General features: G+C 37.8%; 3 protein-coding genes across 5 annotated transcripts; all 3 read left to right on the top strand.

Moving 5' to 3' along the window:
• Positions 1–2,301: 2,301 nt before the first annotated feature.
• Positions 2,302–6,870, top strand: LOC105050751 (uncharacterized). 2 transcript variants are annotated; one of them, XM_073242643.1, is made up of 2 exons: positions 2,302–3,057; positions 6,561–6,870. In XM_073242643.1, exons 1-2 carry the CDS (start codon positions 2,366–2,368, stop codon positions 6,634–6,636), a joined length of 768 nt encoding a protein of 255 aa, XP_073098744.1. In that variant the 5' UTR covers positions 2,302–2,365; the 3' UTR covers positions 6,637–6,870. The 2 variants fall into 2 exon arrangements, with proteins under 2 accessions (XP_073098744.1, XP_073098745.1); XM_073242644.1 differs by lacking the exon at positions 6,561–6,870 and having other exon boundaries at positions 2,302–3,176.
• Positions 6,871–8,431: 1,561 nt separating this feature from the next.
• Positions 8,432–13,805, top strand: LOC105050752 (uncharacterized). Of its 2 annotated transcripts, XR_003801675.2 has the most exons (6): positions 8,432–8,614; positions 8,893–8,988; positions 10,011–10,136; positions 10,239–10,331; positions 13,191–13,230; positions 13,303–13,805. XR_003801675.2 is itself a non-coding variant. In XM_010930887.4 (5 exons), exons 1-5 carry the CDS (start codon positions 8,492–8,494, stop codon positions 13,368–13,370), a joined length of 453 nt encoding a protein of 150 aa, XP_010929189.1. In that variant the 5' UTR covers positions 8,434–8,491; the 3' UTR covers positions 13,371–13,805. The 2 variants fall into 2 exon arrangements, 1 of the variants encoding a protein (XP_010929189.1); XM_010930887.4 differs by lacking the exon at positions 10,239–10,331 and having other exon boundaries at positions 8,434–8,614.
• Positions 13,806–15,701: 1,896 nt separating this feature from the next.
• Positions 15,702–22,184, top strand: LOC105050753 (uncharacterized). The gene is made up of 6 exons (XM_010930889.4): positions 15,702–16,060; positions 16,147–16,386; positions 18,826–18,937; positions 19,058–19,232; positions 21,308–21,548; positions 21,655–22,184. Exons 1-6 carry the CDS (start codon positions 15,877–15,879, stop codon positions 21,948–21,950), a joined length of 1,248 nt encoding a protein of 415 aa, XP_010929191.1. The 5' UTR covers positions 15,702–15,876; the 3' UTR covers positions 21,951–22,184.
• The last annotated feature ends 76 nt before the right edge of the window (positions 22,185–22,260 follow it).

Raw genomic sequence — 22,260 nt, 5'->3', positions numbered from 1 at the left:
GTTGAGGGCCTTAATAACTCGTTTGCAGAGGGACATCTTCTCAACTATCGATCGGCGGTGGCAACCTGGGCATTCATAAATGGGCTGTTTTGATGTGGTCCCTGTGCTTCAGACTTCGTGTATGTCCGTAAAAATTAAACGAGGTGGATTACCGACTCCTGCCCCGGTTTTAACTTTTACCCACCCAACCATATGGGAGATAACCATGTTTCAATGCCCTTGACATAAGAAATGGTTAGAGGGAGGTTAGGTAAACGGTGCCAGCATTCCGAGGCTATTTTCTATGTGTTATCTAGCTTATTAAATTTGGGAGGGAAGGAATAATCGGATTTTTCAAAATATTATCCAAAATCCCAGATTAATTTTAACGTGTACTTCGACACAGGCATATGAATATATTGTTGTTCATGCCTTCAAAACTACCTTGTCATCTGGGAAAATTGTGGCTTTTTATTTGCAGATCCTATGTTCTCTAGGAGGATCTGTTTTTTTGGAAACTGCCATTCTTCAATTTTCTCAAAATTAATTTTGATGATAGTATATTGAATCATGATGACATGGATAGTATTGGATTTGTTGTAAGTAGTTCTAGTGGAGGTTTGCTTACGGTATGAGAAATCGGTTATTTAACAATGTAGTGCCAATGGCCGAACTTCATTGCATAGGAAGGTTTATTATATATTTTGAAAATTTTGAAAGCTGTTTACATTATTTTTGAAGGATATTCTATAACATCTGATAAATGGTTATCTAAATCTACTTCATTTGAGGTTGGTTCTCATCCATTTCAACAAGATTATTGGAAAATGAGAGTAGTCTTATAATCTTTGGAAGTCACACATATTTATAAAGAGATAAACAATACCGTGGATTGGATGGTGATATATATGGCTAATTATATGGGATCTACACTTTTGATGACCACATTAGATGTTCCTATTATTTTTTCTAATATTTTATTTTTTGATTCCCATGATTATTTTTTTATTCTAGATTGGTTTAATAAATTTGATTATCAAAAAAAAAAAAGAGAAAGGGATGGCCACCTTAATGGCTATAGTGGTTGTTAGAATGTTGCAACGGCCATTGCCCTCAAATCATAATCAAATTCGGATTAGCTTTATATAAGGCTGAAAATGGGCCAGGTCGTATCCCTCTTTGAGTCCATGCCGAATATTTTTCGAGTTTTAACGGAGCTTAAACCCAGTTAGTTTTAAAAAATCCAAACCCAAACTCGATTGGACCAGCCCAAATCACCTATTTGAGCCAAAATTGGACATGCCTAAGCTCGATTAAAGATATGTGGCAAGTAATTATATAAATGAATGGTTGTAGTAGACAAGAAATGCTAATATGTTTAAGAGGAAAGGTTAGTTCACTTAATCTTAGCATATAAGTAACCAACTTCCTTCTATCATTGTAGAGTTAAATAGGAAGATTAAGGGGGGCAAAAAAGAGGACAGAAAAATAAGTTTTTTTGGGCTGGATTCGAGCCTCAATTTGGGCTCCGTATTGGCGCTTGTCCAAGCTCAAGGCAGGCCAATGATTACCCAAGTTTAGCCCAAATATTAAATAAACTTTACGTGAAATTTTTTGTGCACCGCGGATAGTGTAGAAAATTCGACGTGGAGTGCACCTCTTCATCTAATTGGCCCATATAGTTACCACTTTTCAAAATATATTTAATGCCTGCAGATCGATCTTTTTGTTTAAAAATTTTATATGACGAAAATATCCATCTTTTAGAAAAAATTATGACATCCTACAGTGTAATATAGCTCAGAATGTCATAATATGATCTAAGATATCATAATATTAGAGATGTATTTTTGTCCAACTACTTTCTAATATGCATTTAATATCTACAGATCGGCTTTTTCGTTTGAAAATTTTGAATAACGAAAATACCTCTATTATTTAGAAAAAAAAATTGTGACATCTATATATTATGAGCGTAGGATGTCATAATATGGATATAGAATATCATAATTTTTTTAAAGAATAGAGATATTTTCGTTATACAAAATTTTTAAATAAAAAAGCTGACCTGCATGCATTAAATGCACATTAAAAAGTAGTGACTATATGGACCAATCGGACGAGATGATGCATTCCACGTCGGATTTTCTACGCCGCCCGCGGTGCACAAAGAATTTTGCTAAGCTCTATAAACCCTTTTTGGGCCTAGTTCATAGTCCAACGAAAGTCGGCCCGGCCCCATGGTATTTGGGCCGGATCGAGCCCATTTCCGGCCAACTAATGGTGCACGCATCTCCTCCCTTTTAAGGCTTAAAACCAGTCATTCAGTCAAAACCCTAGAAAGCCTACGCCCCTCTTTCTCTCCCTCGGTGGGGTTGAGGAGGAGATGAGGGCGGTGACGGGATCACTGGCGTCCTCGAAGCGGGTCTCTGTCTCGAAGGCGGCCGCCATTCTCTCCCGCTTCGCCGCCGCGGAGACGGGCGCTCGCCGGGACGTCGCCGCCTACCTCAAGCGCGCCTCTGCTGCCTTCGACGAACTCGTCCACTTCCATCGGGAGGTCAGTGGTCGGCGGCGACCGGAGCGTGGGAGCCAGCAGGAAGAGAAGGAGGAGAGGAGGAAGAAGCGAGCTAGCGGCGTCGGCGATCCCCACTCGAGGGAGGTAGAGGATAACCCTAGAGGAAGGCCGGAGGAGGAGATCGGAGCGATTCGGGACGTGGAGGAGGAGAAGGATGTGCTGCATGACGGCGGTGATGGAAACCTGACGGAGGTGGAGGGGGATTATGTAGGCGGAGTGTGGAAAGGAGAGGATGGGAAGAGGAATAAGAACAAAAATGCGGCGATCGATGAGAAGGAAAGAAGCGATCTTGGGAGGAGGAATGAGAAGAAGATGGGGGTAGAAGGAGAGAAGAGGGAGGAGGAGAAGAACAGGAGCAGGGAGATGGACCAGGGGGGAAGGGATGGCGGTGGAAAGAAAAGGAAGAATTTGGATGATGATGATGAAAAAAAAGGGGGAGGGTTGGATGATCAGAGCGAGCCGCATAAGAAAAGGAAGAAGAGGAGGAAAGCCGGAATGAATGAGTAGGAATTGAAGGGGACAAAAAATTGTTTTTTTTTTCCCGGAAGTTTCATTAAAGACATGATTTCACCTTTTGTTATTCTTATTTTTAAAATCAATGAAGTTTTCATTATTTCATGAATCTTGAAAAGGCCTAGTTAATAGCTCCATTGTCCTCACACCTTAGATTCTTCTAACTTCATTTAGTTAGTACTAATTAACTTAGACTGAAAGAAAGCAGGGATGTTGGAGAACATACTTCTATGAAGTTTCTGTGTAGATTCTAGATTATGGCATGTTACATTGCACGGTAAGGTTGTCTTTCTTTATAACTATAGAATAGTTTTGTTTGTGAGTAGCAAATGTTAATGTGCAATCCACCTTGATTTTCCCAGTGAAGTGATTGCTATTTAAAATACATTTCAGTGAGTAAAGAAATGATGTAGCATGCTCTGTAGTGTACTAATTTAGCATTGTCGTGCGCTTCACTGTTCATGTATGAATGTTTGCCCAGATTGTCTCTAAACTCGAACTTCTTATAGCTCTCCATCTTCTCTCTTGTGTCCATTTATCATTCCCGTGGTGATACATATTTCACTAACTTGCTGTTTTTATGGCCACCAGATCTAATTGTATATGTTTATCTCAAAATCCATGATACTGCTTCTAAGTGAATAGGATTATAGTAAAGCAATGCCTTCATCATTATATGCAATAAAGTTGTTCGGGACTCTTAATCCTGTAATATATACTATATGAAGCATGGCATGGAAGGGGCAGAATGCTCATGATGTTAAGGATTTAGGTAGTTCATTTAATGTATTGTAACTTTTCTTTGTTTCATGATTTTCATGTCCATCTGGTGGTGGACTGTAGATATACTTTTAGGGTGTCATTCAATGCATAATAGCTAGCAAGATATTGAGAACTAATGTTGACTATCATGAGAAAATATTGAATTTTTTTCAAGAATTCAAATCAGTACATCAGCTTTAATTAACATAAAAGATAAAAGATATGCTGGGTCTGTATTTGTTATAGGAGAGGCAAAAGTAAATGCTTAGAAGCTTAATATTACCATCAATTAAGAATACAACCATGGCATGTTTGAGATGTCTCGGTAATATGCAAGGACGTGAACGAAAGTTAAATTTTGTTGAGGGTGGGGAATAGATTTGTATTTAAGGATCTGGGAAGAGCAGGATGCCTAAGAATACAATGGATATGCATGCAGGATGCCTAATAATATAATGCAAATGCAATGGAAATGTTTTAAGGAGTGTGCTAGTGAGGGAGATGAAGTATAAGAGTAAACTTTATGGGTCAAATTTTGTTGATTGGTGCTTTTGACACAATTTGTTTTGTCTCGGATCATGGGTTTGGACCTCAGACCATAGTCCTTGCAGTTAGTCTCTAAGATGCCTGTATGATTTGTATGGCCTAATACAACATTTGTTTATATGTATGTGGATGCCCTTGTCATATTTTACACTTCTCTGCATCTGAGAAAAAGGTCCATTTATAGGGTCGTATGAGCCAGTAAGCTGTACTCAAAGTGTCTGTTGTTCCAACTTCTTCAATTCTCCTTGTGCAACTTTTAATGATGTTATTACAGTACACAAGTTCAGGCCACATCATTACATCATTTGATTATCCACCCTGTTATCCTCGTTTAATTCCACTCTTTGCTTCCCTTGGTTTATTCATTTCTATCTCTATCTTTGTTTTGCCACTTATTCATTTAATATTGTCATCTCTGCCATTCTCACCTAAATTCTCAGATACACTTTATTTTCATGTAATTTACATCAAGTTTCTTTCTAGGGGCATAACTTCATAAGTTTACCCATCTCGAGAAAGTTGTTATTTTTCAGCCGCCTCAGTTCCAGCTGTAGCTGTCATTTTATGCATCAGTATAATTTTTAGATATATATTGCGTAAGTTCAGGCCACATCATTTGATTGTCCACCTTGTCATCCTCAATTGATTCTACATTTTTGCTTCCCTTAGTGTACTTTTTTTCTAGCCCTATCTTTGTTTTGCCACATATTCATGAAATATTGATGCCTCTACCATCCTTTGCTCAGACACTTCTTATTTTCAATTAAGTTGCATCAACTTTCTTTCAAGAGGCATAACTTGATAAGTTTCACACATTTTCAGAAAGTGGTTGTTTTTAAGCCTCCTCAGTTCCACCTGTAGCTGCCATTTTATGGGTTACAGTTTAATTTATGTGGAAGGTGCCAACTATCCTGCTGGTCTTTAGTTGGTTTTAGTTGAGATTTGGATTCATGATAACTTTTTCCCTTTTTTTTTCTTTTCTTTTCTTTTCTTTTTTTTATAGGTCAATGGACCTAGAAAAGAACAAAGTTGATTTCAGGTCTCTTTTTGTGGCAACTGCACTCACAATGAGAAATGTACTGAAGATGTGCTTTTACTATGTTGTGTTACCACAGCCTCCTGGTATGAGTTGACGAAACACTATATGTGATGCCAATCACCATATTTTATGGTTTAGAGAGTTGGTAGTTGAAGGGGTTGAAGACTCCATAAGTTAATTTCTAAAAAATTGTATTGTAGATCATAGACATGTCTTAAGATGAAAACCAGTAGAGCGATAGAGAAATACAATAGAGGAAATCACAGAGGAGGAATCAAGATGTTTCGTCAAGCATGAAACTAAACTTCCTGCCACAGCTGCATAACATGTATTGAATAAAAATATGGAGATTGTGTAATAAACCTTGAGCATAATCCAGTATTCCTTATCCAGTTGTGTTCAGCTTTACGAAACCATTTGTTACAAATGAGCTGCAATCTCTGTCAACAGAAACTTGTTCAAATCCTTCATCCATCATCCCTTTTTCCCCATCCTCCTCTATTCTTTTATTCATTGCATGTTTTTGTTCGACCTCGCTTGTAGGATACTTGGACACCATGCATTAAAAAGGTGGTCTTCTTGGGAAAAATGCGTATTCTCACATGGAAACGTAGTAGGCAGTAAATTGATTTTGATTGGTGTTATGCTTTATGAACTGAATCAGGTAACCAAGAACTCAGTGCCAAGGAAAATGTCTAGATATAAACTTAGCTCCATGGCAATAATGTATTATAAAAAATACGAAGTGAGATGCAATTCAACACTATGACTTATTCAAAGAGGTTAGTTGTAAGATTGCACATATAGCTCTCTTTGATAATATTCTTTCCTAATTACTTTGATAATCTAATGTATTATGATGCATTTTCAGTAATTTATTCATGCTCTTAGAAGGATCTGACTGTTATGCTGGGAAAAATTGTACAGGTCTCACCTGTTCCACTATTTACATTTTGTGCTGCCTTTTGATATTGGCACCGAACATTTAAGTTGATTACCGACATCATGTAGAGCATAATTGACTAAGTTGTCAGATTATCATGGTCTGCGAATTTGAGACTGTTAGTAGCGAAAATTGTCAGTTCTTTGGAAAGATGATAAATTCTACAACAAATGGGCATGATTAACTGGATGCTCTTCATGCAGTATTTCTCCAGGAAAAGAAAAGATCAAGGCAGTTGACTGTTGCAAAAATCTTGAGGGAGCTGTCCATCAACAATAATCTCCACAGGAAGCACCTATTATTTTTTAATCATAAGGATGAGCATGCTGCTCACTTTCATGAACTCAAAGCCAGTGATGGGAGGAGAAATGAAGGTTAGTCATTGATTATGGCTTGTCAAGCACCAAGCAATAGTTGTTGGCTTGTTGCTGGATGTTAAACCTAGTAGCTTAAAAGTTGAACATGTTTGAAATCTGCTAGTGGCTTACATGCAATCTACTAAGTTGAAGGTTACCAGTTTGCTTCTGGATGAGTGGCTGGGTGAATGTTTATTAGTCTTTCAAACTTCAAATCACATACAGAGTGTCCTTGCAGTTCTTAGGTGGCTAGAGTCCACCTCTTGAAATGAGAATATGGTGTAGCTGCTTTGAGCCTTGCGAATTCTGATTTTAATTGTTTTGATGAATGCACCATTGCTAAATTTTGCCCTTAAATGTTAATCAGACCTCACCACCTGTGACTTGCTCAAGAAAAGCTGGAAATAACACCTAAGAGTTGCCATCACTGCTCGCTTAACGGGCTATCAAAAACTCCGAGACTCCTAACCCGGCAGGCTTCCATTTTCTAGCTAGTCTGGCACGAATTGGTTCGAACAACTTGAGAAGAGTGTATTATATTGTTCATTATGTGCCTCTATTTTTATTAAAAATTGTTTGAATCACTTTTTTTTTGGTCAGTTAGAACCAACTTATCACTTATCAGGTACAGAAGGCCCAAGCCACGGCAGGTGAGGAGCCCGTATACATAAATGGTGTGTCATTAGGTTAACAGGAATTTATTAAGAAATCCAGCATAAATATCCACCTATCTTGAGATAGGGGATGACAATTTGTGGCCCCATCAACCCGATCTGCAAACGATCTACTTTAAGCAGACTTGGGTTGGATGTAAATAAGTTTGGATACTAAACAGACACACCCATCCAAATTTGTTTATTCAACAGGTGGGATTCGGATTTAGATCTTTGATCTATTTAATTATATTAGATCTTAACTTCTTCTATTTAATTTATTTATGATCTACTTTACCTATTTCAATCTTATTTAATCTGATATGATTAATCTGTTAAATTCGTTTAAATCTATTTAATCTATTAAAAACTCAATGTGTTTAACCCATTTTACTGGATTCAACGTGCGTAGTAAACGGGTTATCCTGATCAGTTTGGATTAATTATTTAATTAATAAATTATATTTAAATTTAAATTTTTGATCTATTTAATAAATAGGTCACGTTCAAATTGATAAATTTTTTACCTAATCTATTGCTGATATGGTCCGACAAAATTGTCACACCCTACCTGAGGTAAGCATGGGAGAAAAATGATACAAGTATCATTACATCCGACAAGTTGCATATATGAATACGTAGAAATGACGCCGTTCAATGTGCCAGATGTCACATGCCCAATGAAAATGAAATCTAGCAGAAGCTCTCAGAAGAGATCTAAATCCGTCCAATTATTTGAAAACAATAAGCATATACCAAACGTGACATGCATGAAATCTGTTTCAAATGACTTTAAGGGGAAAAAGATACAACAGCTCCGCCAATGGCGACACAAGTTCATTAAGCTAACCGTGAATAGCAGGAACAGGGTTCATGCACAATTTTTTTTTATATATCATCATCCATAACCCACTCGAACTTTGCTCTTATTATAATGCCAATTCTGGAATTCCTTATGTTCACCGACATGAGCCCGGCCCGGCCCGGCCCATTCGAAGAAGATGCGGCCGGTTCGTTGGTTCACGGGTCTTGTTAGGCTCCGGCCCGCTCAACTACTTCAAAAAAAGAGACGCAAGGCGGGAGGGAGGAAAACAAGAGAAGGCGTAGAGAGAGAGAGAGAGAGAGATGGGGGAGCGGCACCACCAAGCGGTGGACGAGGTGTTGAAGGTGTTGGGTAAAGCGAGCCGCGACCTCGCCGTCGTACAGCGCCACCTCGACCTCGAATTCCAGCGCTCCTATCCTGACCACGTTCGTATTCTCCCCCTTTTTTCCCTTAAAACCCTAGATTAACTACTTCCAGGATTTTTCCGGTCGGTCCATCCGTCAAGGGTTTATCGGAGGATTATGATCGCCAATCCACCAGATCCATGGATTTGGAGGTCAGAGGAGCCTTGCTGCTCAATTCTTCAACCGAAGAAAGCGAAATTGAAAGAATGAAAGAAAGAAATCTAGGTTTTTTTTTTTTTCTTTTTTTCTTTTTTGCGGTGTTGTGGTTCTTGAACTGGATGTCGTCGGTTGGTCTGCAGGCAAACCCTTGTAAGATCGTTGCTCGGATGAAGAAGATCCAAGAGGAGCTGGTGGCTCTCAAGGAACTGTGCCGTGAGCTCCTCGCAGAAAAGCAGGTAAGGGATTATCTTTCTTTCTTTACTTCTCCATCTAAATTTTAGTTCAAGAAGAATTGCAAACTTTTATTCTTCCTTTTTTTCTTTAAATCTCTCCCTCGCTGCTACTCCTGAATATTTTTCTTGGTTAACTCCGATAAGCTACATTTAGTGAAGAAGACAGTGTTATTGTTTGGGCCATTAACAATGGCTAGGAGTTCAGTGAGGAGTGAAGTTATTTCAAGGGGCTAAATCAATTCATGGAGCATTGGATCAGCAAAGCTACCTATTCAAATGGGCATCAAGCATGTAAAGTTACAGGAAGTCATTGGGTGCTCTATGATAGCAATGCAAAAGGGACAAATGAATTTTTAGAGTCACAATCATCTTTTATGCATCCGAATTAGAGGAAAATTATTCTTTGGCTCTTCATCCGATGGGTATCAGAGTCACAGGGTAACTATGGAGGGTAAAAGCCAAGAGTATATGAGAGTCTACTGGTTGGGACTTGAAGTATCGAAATCTGAAATGATCTCTGTTGGGAAGTTCCATATAAAACCTTTGCATAGGAATGGTTTGATGTCCAAATTTATGGAAAGGACTCCTATAATAGAGACTATCATCCAGAAAGCTGATTTTGATTATCTCTGTCTCTATTTAGACTGTCAGGGAACAGATACAGGTTAGACTGAGCGGGAAATCTCATGCTGAAGATATAAGATGGATGAATCTTCTCTAATGATAAGTACCAGGGAACCTGTTGTCATGAACTTTATTAAAAGGAAATGAACGAACATAATTTAACATACAAACATTAATAGGAGAAACATTTTCGTGTTGTGAACTAGGCCAGGTGGGATAACTGTTAGTAAATGCATCATTGCAATCCTTGTAAAAAATGTTCATACCAAAAAATGTTCAGATTAAACAAGTAATCACTGCTATATATGCCTTGTTGCTAAATGTAATTCCATGTATGTTATGCTGCACGCGTTTTGGCAAGAATTTCTGCAAGCAGATATAAACTTTGTTCTGACTAGCAGGATCTTATAGACAAAGCGAGGACAATTTTGGTAGGGCAGAGGAGTTCATTGCAACGCTTGCTTGCATCTTCTGGTCTGCCACTTTTAAGTGAATCTGATGACATTGCATATACAAACTTAAATCAGGTAGTACTCTATTTCTTTACTGTTTCTCCTTAGTAATAAATTATGTTAGGCTTCTTTTTATAGCTCTCTTTTCCATCTGTTGCTTCTTAAAATGAAAACCAGGGCCTATGGAGCTTATGCTTTAAATGACTTGGATTGAAGTGGTTGGGAATAGGATTGCCATGATCATCTAGAATCAGGCCTGTAATGACATGGGTACTTTAAATCCTTTTGCTTTCTATTTAGTATATATGGTGTAAATAAGTGCCTAGCTTATAAAATGTAGCCGGTACATAGTTTCTAAAGGGTGAGGTTGTTATTCAGAAGGAATAAAAGGCAAACATGTGCTATGCAATATCTTTCATACATATTAAGCATGTGATCGATAGTATCATGAATTTCACATTGTCGTTGCAGTGCAAAATTTTGCATACTTTTTTTCAATATATATATGTGTCAGTATCAGATGCTAAAAGTTGTAAGTTCTTTTAGATCTCAATGTTAACCTGGATGTTTGTATCAGGAAATGTTGAATTCCAATGCTTAATCTGTAGCTGCCCATTAAGTATAAAGCAATAATGGAATATTGTGTTAGCTTTGTTACTCTTACTGTTGTGTTAGCCTTGTTTTTCTTCATTATAAAGTTCTTAAACCAGGTCTTAGAAAGGAAAACAGAGTAAAAATATTGGAATGTTTTGATAAATGCAACTGACTTCTTTTTCTCCATATAAATCTGGTGTGTTGCAGATTTATCTGCTTCAACGAGCTACTAAGTTGACCCTTGTTTTTGGCTTGGAGAGTCCTTATATCCACCAATTTCCAGTGTTCCTTTTTCCCTATTTGATTACGTGCTTATCCACTCTATTACAGCTTTGGTTAATCTTTTGTTGGTTAACTTCGCACTAAGCAGTAGCATACATGTTTTGCTATCCCAGATAAAGACCGCTTCTACTTTGAACTATATTGACCTTTAAATATGCTGGAATATAACTTTTCGATATATAGTTTTGGAAACAAACATCTGGAAAAATGCAAATTATCTCACTCTTTTTTGTGAGGTTCATCTATCACAAATAGTCAACTTGATCCTGCAGAATAATTAGATGTTCCCTCAAGTGAATTTTCAGATTTATTTGCCTTGAACCTTTTGCTATTTCTACCTTCCTCCCATATCTTACAGGTGAGAACATTGTTGGACCTTGACCTTTTTGCTCTTTTTGGTTCACTTTTCTTGTTTCTTTCTAGAAACTACAGAGCAAAACCTAAACCAAGAGTATCATATTTTTTTAGTAACATTGGGAACATCAGATGAAGATGGAGGCGTTGGAGTTTACCTTGTAATTGTGCAAAGGCTACAGTTGTATTCCAAGTTCAAAGCCTAGAGGTGTTTCCCCAAGTAGTTGACCTGGGTAATTTTATCATCATTTCTTTGAAATGATTCGTGATGCTGCCATTGGTAGTATAACAAAGTAATGGTAAAATGAGATTCCTAGTCTATTCAGGAATACACCTAGCAACTAACGATAGTCTTAGGATCAAGATTATCTGTTATGGTTCATATCGATAACTAAACTGATTTATAGCCTTTGACTATTTATATTTAACAAGAGCAGTTATTAACTTCTAATTTCCTTGTTGGGGCAGTGTATTCTTAATACTTCTTTGTCTGAGAGATTGAACTAGGATGGTTGGAAGCATGGTCATATTCTTGACAAAAGGTGGGGCTGAGGCTGGTCTCTTGTATCAACACAAGATAGTTCACCAACTTGGCAAGCTAGTTTGTTAACTATGTCTTTAAGTTCTGAAAAGTGAGACCAACTGAAACAACTTGGGATGCTTGTAACTTCTAGATCTGCCTATCTTTCTGAAGATGATGCTTTTATGTTTCCTTGTGTCTAGGCTATTTGTTCAATAATCCTTTTCTTCTGGAATAATTAGTAGAAACTATTGAAGAGAAGATAAACTAACGTAATAGTTACTTAGGTAATCTCTTATGTACACCCAATGCAACAAACTTAATAATTACTTATGTAATCTCCTACATAAGCTTAATGCCCCAACACTTTCTATCTCAATGGGAGGCAGTGGAGAAACATTGCCTGGTCCTTTTAGAGTTGTTAGATGAAAAACTTTCAACTGTTTGTACTGTTTCCTTGCAAGGATTAAAGCTTGTCTGCCACACGTCTAGTACAGATGAGGACAGTATGGCCCCATATTGTTCTTTTCTGTACCTTGCTGGTTAAGCGCCAAGGTTCAGTCCATGGTTCATAAGACCTGTAGTTTCACTTGACCCTTTGTTGTTGCACTTCCATGTTGTGCTAAAGAATTGCAACCATAAATAAAAGTCAAGTGCATTGTCTTGAAAAGCTGGTACCGCAAGGAATTGTCAGTACCAGATAAAATGGTAGCTTGCAATACTAAATGTAAAATGAGGAGTTCCTATAACATTTTTATGCAAATTAACCTGCTAGAATTTATAGTTACATTAGGTCAAATTCTCTACCAACTTTTATAAGTTGTGAGAATGTTTTGATGCATTTTTTTGTTTTCCTACTAAAATTATTCAGCTAACCCAATGACAATGGAATTTCTTGCACATTAGAATTGAACTCGCTGGAGCAAAGACCGCAAAACTTGCACATATTCGTGGACTTTCTGGGTGAAACTTGAGATCAATAAACTATGTATTATCTAGACACTGGTCCTTCCACAAACTACCTATTGCTATATAATTAATTTTAAGCATACTAAATGTTCACATCGAGACATCTGGCAATTTATACTATTCATGATGACCAAATTGCATTTAAGTTATAGTTGTTTATGCTTCTACTGTACTGAAGAATTGTGGTTATTTTCTGACAAATAATAATTTTCACATATATTATCTCACAAATAAAAAAAATCCTCACTAACACTTTGTATATCAAAAATCCAAAGTTGTTGCTGATGCCACATTGCTGGGAAAAGGACTAATGAATTAGAAAAAAAAAAATTATGTGACTATAGTTTCATAGTTTCATGTAGTTTGAGTAGATCAGCGACTTGTCTCAACTAACACTTTCATTTTCACAGGTTATTGATGAGTGGACAGCTCAAGTGAGAGGAAAGACAGGTAAGGGCACCTATAAGCTTTTCTGTTGACATAAAATATTGTTAAGAAGACTGAGAAGATAGCCTTTTTCAGGAGATGAGAAAAATGCTGATGAGGATATTAATCAGATGCTGTTCTCAGCAATTGTTCAGAACAGCTGAGGTCACAGGCAAAATGCAGCAATGTGGAAGCAGGTTGTTAAATTATCGCCAGCATTGTGTGAAATGTGGATGGATTTGTCTATGCATTTTAAGATGCCTTGATTTTCAGTTCAAACAACCAGCCATTCCCCCGCTTTAAGTGTATATGTGGGTCACCACAGAAAAATCATCTGAGAAACGTGTGGAACTTTACACCTGCCTCCGGAGGGGTTGGAAAGTGTGAAGTGAAACTGCCCCTTGACAAGCACATGTCCTTCGTTGTGTGTCAGTATACCACATTTGAGGTGAATTTGCTGTCAACCACTAATAGAGTAATGTATCATACTTTTTAATCTTGGGTGCCAATGCTATCAGACGGTAAAAAAATTCTAGAAATTTATCAATTCCGGCAAGCTGGCATTAATAAACTATCTCACACTCGGGTTTGATAATGCAGGGTGAACCACTTACACTACAAAAAGGATTCATTTTTCTTTCATTAATTATAAGCAAAACATACTTTTCTTGTTTTGGTTTTTCCTCCTAAGCAGCTGAGTTTCAACTCCTATGGCTTGGGGTTTTCCATGTGAGCTAATAATATGCCTTTGAATCTGTTTTATTACCTTGACCTTCCTGTGCCCTTTTTTGGGGGAAGGATTCTGAATTCTGAAACAGAAAATTTCAAGGCCGAAAAGAAGAATAAGAAGAAGAGAAAGAAGAAGCGTCCATGGTGCCTGGCAACAATTGTGGTGTTTCTCTAGCACTGTTTTAGCCAGGATTACCATGAATGTCAATGCCTCAAAGGGTGATGGCTCCTCAAATCTTGTTCTTCTTCCTGGTGTACTGTCCTATCTGTTTTGATCAATCCACTGTTTCTCAATTAAATTATCACCCCGTGTTCCCCTCCTTTTCACCAATCTACCATTCTCCATTAACTTGTGATTAACTTGAAGATTCATGACATCGTATGGCATTTCTTTCTTTACACAATGAGCCATGATATTTTGGGGTTTCAAGTGTAGTAATTATATATGATTTACATTACCGCCAATGACTTGAGTGCCCACTATGATTGGGAGGATGTATGGTGACCTGGTGAAACATAAAAGACAGAAATTCCAAGCAACATGAGAAGCAAAGAATAACATAATTGAGGAAGGATTTCTATTGACAGACATGAAAGAAATGATTTAGCGGAATTGTGGCTGATGTTTCCAGCTGTTTCAATTGTTCATCAATCTACAAACAAATCCTGCATAATTTGGACAAGGATCTGTTTCTGAGTATCAATAAATGTTAAATTCTTCTTGGAACAGCAGTGCTCTTTCATTTAGTTTGAGAAATCTTTTACAAACTACTAATAAATAACAAGTACCATCTTCCATGCTGCAGGTTCTGTTGTAGAATTTTGATAGTACTACGGCAGAACAAAATTAGCCCAAGGCTCCTGACAATCTCTACTCTAAGAAAGAACCAATGGATTGGATTGTGGAAGGACCTCTTTCTTCTTTCTTACATTTGATTTTTCAGTTTAGCTGAGTACAGATACATTTGCATTGAAATATCACGTTTTGTTGCAATATCAAAGTAGAAACTTTGATGGTTGTATCAAATTTCTTTGTTTTTCACTCCTTCCTCCATCCTCCGTCCATATAAAAAATGTCAATTAGTGACCATTCACCCTCCACATTGAATGAATGGTCTGTCCCACCCAAACTTATCTACTTCTTAACGTAGTTGGTCTAATATTCTTTTTCAACACTTATTTCATGTATCGCCAACAAAATGCTTCTTGTCGAAAGAACTCTAATAGTTCATACTGATCCGATTCAGGTACAGGAGTGATCGTTCGCTTCTATCAGGATTTCTGCCAAAATACATTTCAGAAGTTTTTGCTAATACGAGACATAACTATGGAAGTCAGCTTAAGAATAAAAGTTAGAGAAGGTTGAATAATCCAATCAAGAAAGCAAAACGCACCGATGAAAAATTGAACAAATTTCCACATAATATTGTACTTCAAGAACTTCCATTAATTGGCAATCAACAAGAGAGACCACATAGTTTTGATTTGTACATGCTGTCAAAATTGAGTAAAAAATACCATTTATTTCCATTTACGGCCACAAACAAACCAACTGTAAGTAAATCTAATGACATTCAGGTACTCATAAGTAATTTAATGCTCAATAATGGATAGCAATTTTATTTGAACTTATAAATAATTAGTATTCAATTAGGAGTCTTTAAATAATTTTCCTCCCCATAATCCGCGGACAAGGTAGTCGCCAGAGATTGCCGACTTTAAAGTCTAGGAATCCGGCCCCGGCTCTCTCGGTCTCTCGGGACTTTCTTCCTTTCGATGACCCTTTGTTTCCCGTTCTCCTTTGGTTAAAAGGGAGCGAAGGTGCGATTTTCCCCACCGGTTTCTTTACTTCCCTCTGGCCTAGGGTTTCTCAGATCAAGCGATTAGGGTTTCTTGCCATCTCGAAGAAGTAGAAGGAGAAGAAGAGGAGTTCGAGGGGAGATGTGGGCAGCGTCGTGCCTCGCCTCGTGCTGCGCGGCCTGCGCCTGCGAGGCGTGCCGGTCGGTTGTTGGCGGGATCAGCCGCCGCTCCGCCCGCATCGCCTATTGCGGCCTCTTCGCTCTCTCCCTTATCGTGTCCTGGATCCTCCGCGAGGTTGCTGCCCCCCTCATGGAGAAACTGCCCTGTAAGCCCTAGAATCCCAGTTGATCCTTATTCGTCTTCGTTGATCCAATTTAGGTGGTGGATTTCGAATTATTGGGGGTCTTGCAGGGATCAATCACTTCCATCAGACGCCGGATAGGGAGTGGTTCGAGACGGATGCTGTGCTTCGTGTCAGCCTCGGGAATTTCCTCTTCTTTACGATCCTGGCCGTTCTGATGGTGGGGATTAAGGATCAGAAGGATCCACGCGATCGGCTGCACCATGGTGGATGGATGGCGAAGATCGTGTGCTGGTGCGTGCTGGTGATTCTCATGTTCTTCGTTCCAAATGGCCTCGTCAGCTTCTATGGTGAGATTTTGCACTGAATTTTAATTTTAGTGGAATTCTTTTGATTGGAAGCGTACCCCATAAACTGTAAAAAAGAAAGACAAAAATAGAGGATTTGCATGTAATTTAGTTTTTGCGCCCCTTGATCGGGGTTTTGAGATATTAACTTCACTTATCCAGAAATTGAAAAAACTGTGATAATTTTGTTTCGATTATTTCTTCAGCTAGGCAAAGGAAGATTTCAATCGAGATAACGGTCAAGTTGGACATGTTTAGATGTGAAGTTTATACAATTTGTGAGTTGACTAGGACTGAATGGATTTAATGATGATCAAGAAAAGGCATAACGGGTTTAGTTTGTGAATCTTAGAAGTCACACCAATAGAGGATAAGTAATAGGTTATGGCTTGTGGTCTGAGATGGTGAAAATGAAGGATATAGATGGTGCAGGTGAGGGCAGGGCCTCAAATTTTGGTGGAAGTGCGAGTTAATCTTATGGAGTTGGAATTGTAACCGGGATAAGAATTCCTGGATAGCTCCGATTGCAGAAGATAAGACCCTTAGATGTGGATGTCTTTCATAGGAGTATATTAAATTATTAATGGTAGTTGTTGCCTTAACGGCTCAGAAGATGACCAAATATATTTAGTAGACTGGGAATTTAGATTTTATCCTTTTGCCTTGTGGTTCTTATGTGATATTTTGACTTGGATTTTTGACATTTTTTCACTCTCATGATTCCTAGTTAGTGAATATTAAGTTCCTGAAATTTTTGAAATCACCGGTCCATAGAAGTTTAATAAAGTTATAAAGATGGTGGGATTTGCTTTCATTCTCTCTTTTTTCCTCTTTTTTTTTTGATTTTTTTTTTTATGATGGCTAATTTTCTGTCCTTTTTGCACCATTGGAGGTGGCAATTATTTTTTTAAACTTAAACTGACAAACAAGCAAGAAGCCAGTCTGTCTTAGTGCTTAGTGTGTCATATTATGATTATATGATGGAGTTTTTTTGGCATCTATATGCTTAAAAAATATTTGAAGGTTATGTATTCGCTTAAAAATTTACTATTTTTGTATATGCCATTATAAATTATTTTTTTATTTCATGTCTATCCTCAATGTCACAGTTTGCTCGATGATGTTAGTTTAACTAGCATTTTGTGTGTGTGTGTGTGTGTGTGTGTATTGCTTTCATCACATCCTGACCGATATTGATGATCAAGGATTACTGCACTTGCAACCACGTGGTAGTATCAAATTAGAGCAATGATTAAAGATTCTTGGACTGAGCATCTGGAATTGGTTATGCAAGATGAGCTCAGAGGCCGATAACTGGAATGCTATGTTTAAAATTATGGACGGAATACTACTCAAATTGTGCCACATAGACAGGCCAAGTGAGTTGAAGGAAATAGTGAAAGACAACCAATCAAAATGGCCATGTGATGACTAATACGCTGAATGACATCTAAAAGAATGTCGGCCAAATTATCGCCAGAAGTGCAAATCAGGAGTATAGGCCAAGCAAAGGTGGCCTATCTGAGGTACTAAGTACATGAATTAAGGCCAATCAGATCTGGTGACCTGTGGAGATTAAACCATCGACCTAGTGGAAAGATCACACAGTGGATGTGGATCGTGGGTGGTTACGAAGAAAAATAGGATGTAGAAAATGGGAAGAACAATAGGAATTGATTGTTGCAACTGTTAGAGAAAAGTGGAAGACAGGCAGTGACTGGTATCATCATGGGAAGCAAGTGGTTGTATACTAGTTAGTAATGAGATGTATAATTATTAGAATGTGACTCAAAGAGAAGATCCTTCACGAATTAAACAATTATCGATTTGTTTATTTTATCTTATCTTTCAGTTACTTTCACTTAACTTAGTTTACCCCTAGTCTATAGCTCCCGGTATAGCTCTGTGGTCACTGCTTCTCCTTCTCCAATAAGGTGGTTCCTTAGTACCGAAAGTTCTTGGAGTTCAAGGCCATAGGGCCCACTGCCACTTGCACCTCTTTCTATTTCAGATGCACAATCATTCAACACTTGGGTTCTCCCTCTCTATTCTGTCCCAGGAGAAGAAGGTGCAAACATATATACACCCTTATAGATATCTGAACATGCATGTATATTCTTGCAAATTTGCTAGCACGTATACCCTTATAAATTATTCTATTTGGCACATCTACCTTTTTGAGTCAAGGGTATTTCGGTTATTTCAATTTTAAATAGCTTGTTTCTTCACAGCATTAGATGGCTTATTGACCTCAGGGTAGACAGGCAAAAAGAAATAATTTGTAATGGTTTATACACAAATAGTAAATTTGTGAGGGTATACATGCACTTTCAGATATTTATAGGTATGTATACAAAACTTATATGATATATTAATTTGAACTAGAAGCTTTTATGCTAGATGAATTTGGCACTCAGTGACATTGGTACTTTTTTATTGCAGAGACAATATCAAAATTTGGGTCGGGATTGTTTCTTCTGGTTCAGGTTGTTCTCTTGTTGGACTTTGTACATGGATGGAATGACAGTTGGGTCTCAAAGGATGAGCAATTCTGGTATGTATAATTATCTAGATGTTTCTTTACATTGCTCTTTAGTAGCAATCGATTCTGGGCTTATAATAATTATTATCCGCGTAGCTGAATGATTTCTTAACCATTATCCTTCAATTGCAGGTACATGGCATTGTTCATTGTCTCTCTTGTTTGCTATGTGACCACATTCTCATTTACAGGACTGTTGTTTCACTGGTTCACTCCATCGGGACATGATTGTGGCCTCAACACCTTTTTTATTGTTTTGACATTGATTCTTGTCTTGGTTTTTGCAGTGGTTGCATTGCATCCAAAGGTATAATGATTTTACTATTAAGTTTCCAGAAACATTAAGTGTAGTATGATGTAAATTTTAACCATAATAGGAGTTTGATTATTTAAGAATAATTTGGACAATTGTTGTTCTTTTGTGTAGTATATCCTTGTCCTGTCTTAACAGTTTTTATTTGGTATCAGGACTCCTGTAATGGGATAAAAACATGACTCACCATCTTTCAGCTGATTTTACTCATGAAAAACATCTAGAAGTTCTCGTTCTTTCTTAGTAGAGTTTACCAGTATCTCCATGCTGTATTCTTTAGTTTACTAGCGGACTAGAACATCTAAAACAGTAGTTAGTTATCAGTCAATTTAATTCACAACTATTTAACTCCTTTGGTGATATCTTACTTCTATAAAAATAATAATTTAAGCATTTTATTTTTAAAAGTTTATGCAACTGTCACATGATTTAGAGAATGTAAATTGTCTGGCTAACAGAAAGTACATACATGTGTAGCTGAAATGAGATAGGCTGAAAAAGAATGATATATGCTAGGTGGGTTGATTGAGCATCTAAGGATGAAGAAAATAAGTGCTTTTATAACATGTTGGAGATACTAGATGTCGAGGATAACAAACTGAAATGCCTGAGATATATTATTATTCTATCAAACATAAATGTATACATACACTTTTCCAATTCCAGATTTGGTTGCTACACTTTTCAATTTCATATTTTAGATTTCTTGATCAATTGACAGTACAGTAATATTGATGCTCAACTAGTACCCAAGGACACATTCATCTGTAAGACAGTGTCTGTCTCTTTCTTTTAGTGGCTGTTGGAGGGCAAACTATTATGAAGTTTTTACTGCTAATAACTGTTGAATTTTTGAAAATAGTGACATCATATATTAGTTTACTTAAGAGTGCAATATGTTCTTTCATTTTTGTACTTAAGTCACAATTTCTTTTTTCTTTGTAAATATAAAAATAGTGGGCTTTAGTTAATAGGGCTGTCCCAGAAGAAGTAAGAAGCATTTTAGTTGTAACTTTTGAAAGCTCAACTAATAAATTTGATATTCAGACTCATGGGGCAGTTGATCTCCTTGCCTATTGCTGCTAGTTTCGTTGCAGCTGATTTGTTTTCATGGAATTTTGGGTGACATGAGTATGGCTGGCTCTTCAGCGCTACTGTGGTACTTGGTGTTCATCATGTAATCAACTTTTCAGCTATCTCTCTACACTGTTTCAGCTGACCGAATTTATCGGTGGGATCTCCCTCTATCCTTGTGTTGCGCAGGTTGAGATCTGCTGTGACTTATAGCACCTTTTTTTCAGGCCTCTTCAGCCTCAATTTACACCAGCCTATAGTTATTTTCCAGAGTGATGCAATCAATTTTAGTTATATTATCATGTCAACTTTGATAATTAGGTGTCTAGTGCTGGAAAAGGTGGCATGGTGAAAATTGGGTTTAAAGTGATGATGATGTTGCTGTCTAATGGGTTTCAAGTGATGGTTGGTCTTGTTGTCAAATGATCTTGATTTTAGATACCAGCTATAAGAATTATCGAAGAATCACACCATTCCCAAAAGAACAGTGAGACTTCTTTGTACTTTAATCAGATACAGGAGATGGACATTTTCTAATAGAATCTATCCATCTTTCTTCTTTTTTGTTTTTTCTGTAAAAATATTATCTTCATCTTGTGGTGGTGGTTGTGTTGGATTGCATGAAATAGGGCCAAAATACAGCAATTCTCAGCTGTTAAATGTTTGGTAGAGCAAAATCTATATTCTTGTAGTCAGGAGTAGGTAGCTTGGAGAAGCAAAGCAACTCATGGTATGATATGTTATCAGCCATCTACAATTAGGTGTTTTTTCAATGCGATGAAGCTGCTTATGAAGGGTGTTGTACTGCTAAGTGACTTCCATCCTCCTTGTTATGGTGGTTCTATTGTTCTAATGCTGATAGTTCTTGCCTCCTTCATCTTTATTATGGTGGTTCTATTGTTGTTATGGTGGTTCTATTGTTGTAATGCTGATAGTTCATTCATATAGACATGTTTCCCATATTTGAGACATTTTTTTTCTGCTGGTGCATGCAGGTAAATGGCAGCTTATTGCCAGCATCAGTTATCTCACTATACTGCACTTACCTCTGCTACAGTGGGCTCTCTAGTGAACCAAGGGATTACGAGTGCAATGGTCTCCATAATCACTCAAAAGCTGTCTCAACTGGAAGTCTAACTCTGGGATTGCTGACTACCGTCCTCTCTGTTGTCTATTCCGCCGTTCGTGCTGGTTCTTCAACATCTCTGCTCTCACCTCCAAGCTCACCACGTGCCAGTCAGTATTCAGTCTTTGATTCGTAGACCTACTTCACTGTTTGACTCTAGTTTTTTAGATGGCTTTTGACATGTGCTTGAAGTTTCCTGTGTTCAACCTGGTGTAGGTTCTGAGAAGCCTTTGCTTCCCTTTGACAAGGTAGAGCAGCAGGAAGACAGGAAGAAGGATGAGGCGAAGCTCATCTCCTACTCATATCCTTTCTTCCACCTCATTTTCTCTCTTGCCAGCATGTACTCGGCTATGCTTCTGACTGGCTGGTCCACCTCCATCGGTGAAAGTGGTAAGCTTGTTGATGTTGGGTGGCCCTCTGTGTGGGTCAGGATTGTGACGGGGTGGGCCACAGCAGCTCTCTACATCTGGTCTCTAATTGCTCCCATGCTCTTCCCAGATAGGGAGTTCTGAGTCGCAAGAATGTAAAAGGATACAATAATTGATTGGGACTCAAGTGTAGCATCATTGAGTCTGTACATGTGTCTCTGTAAACGTTCTCGATACTGCATTTGTGGAGGAATCTGCAGTATGGATGGAAGATTGAACTTATGTGTGAGTTGACAATGATAATGTTGCTATAATGTGTGGAATTGTAACCATGGTGCTTCATGATTGAACAGCAAGATGGCTTTCCTTTGTGCATCATTCATTGGCAAAATGCAAATCATTGCTGGTTAAACTTCATTTTCGTTCTCTGAAACTTCAGATCATGGAACCAAGT

This window comes from Elaeis guineensis, chromosome 8 (assembly GCF_000442705.2).
Source record: "Elaeis guineensis isolate ETL-2024a chromosome 8, EG11, whole genome shotgun sequence".
Classification (NCBI taxonomy): domain Eukaryota; kingdom Viridiplantae; phylum Streptophyta; class Magnoliopsida; order Arecales; family Arecaceae; genus Elaeis; species Elaeis guineensis.
Note: the sequence above shows the minus strand (reverse complement) of the source record. Positions and strands in the feature narration are given on the sequence as shown.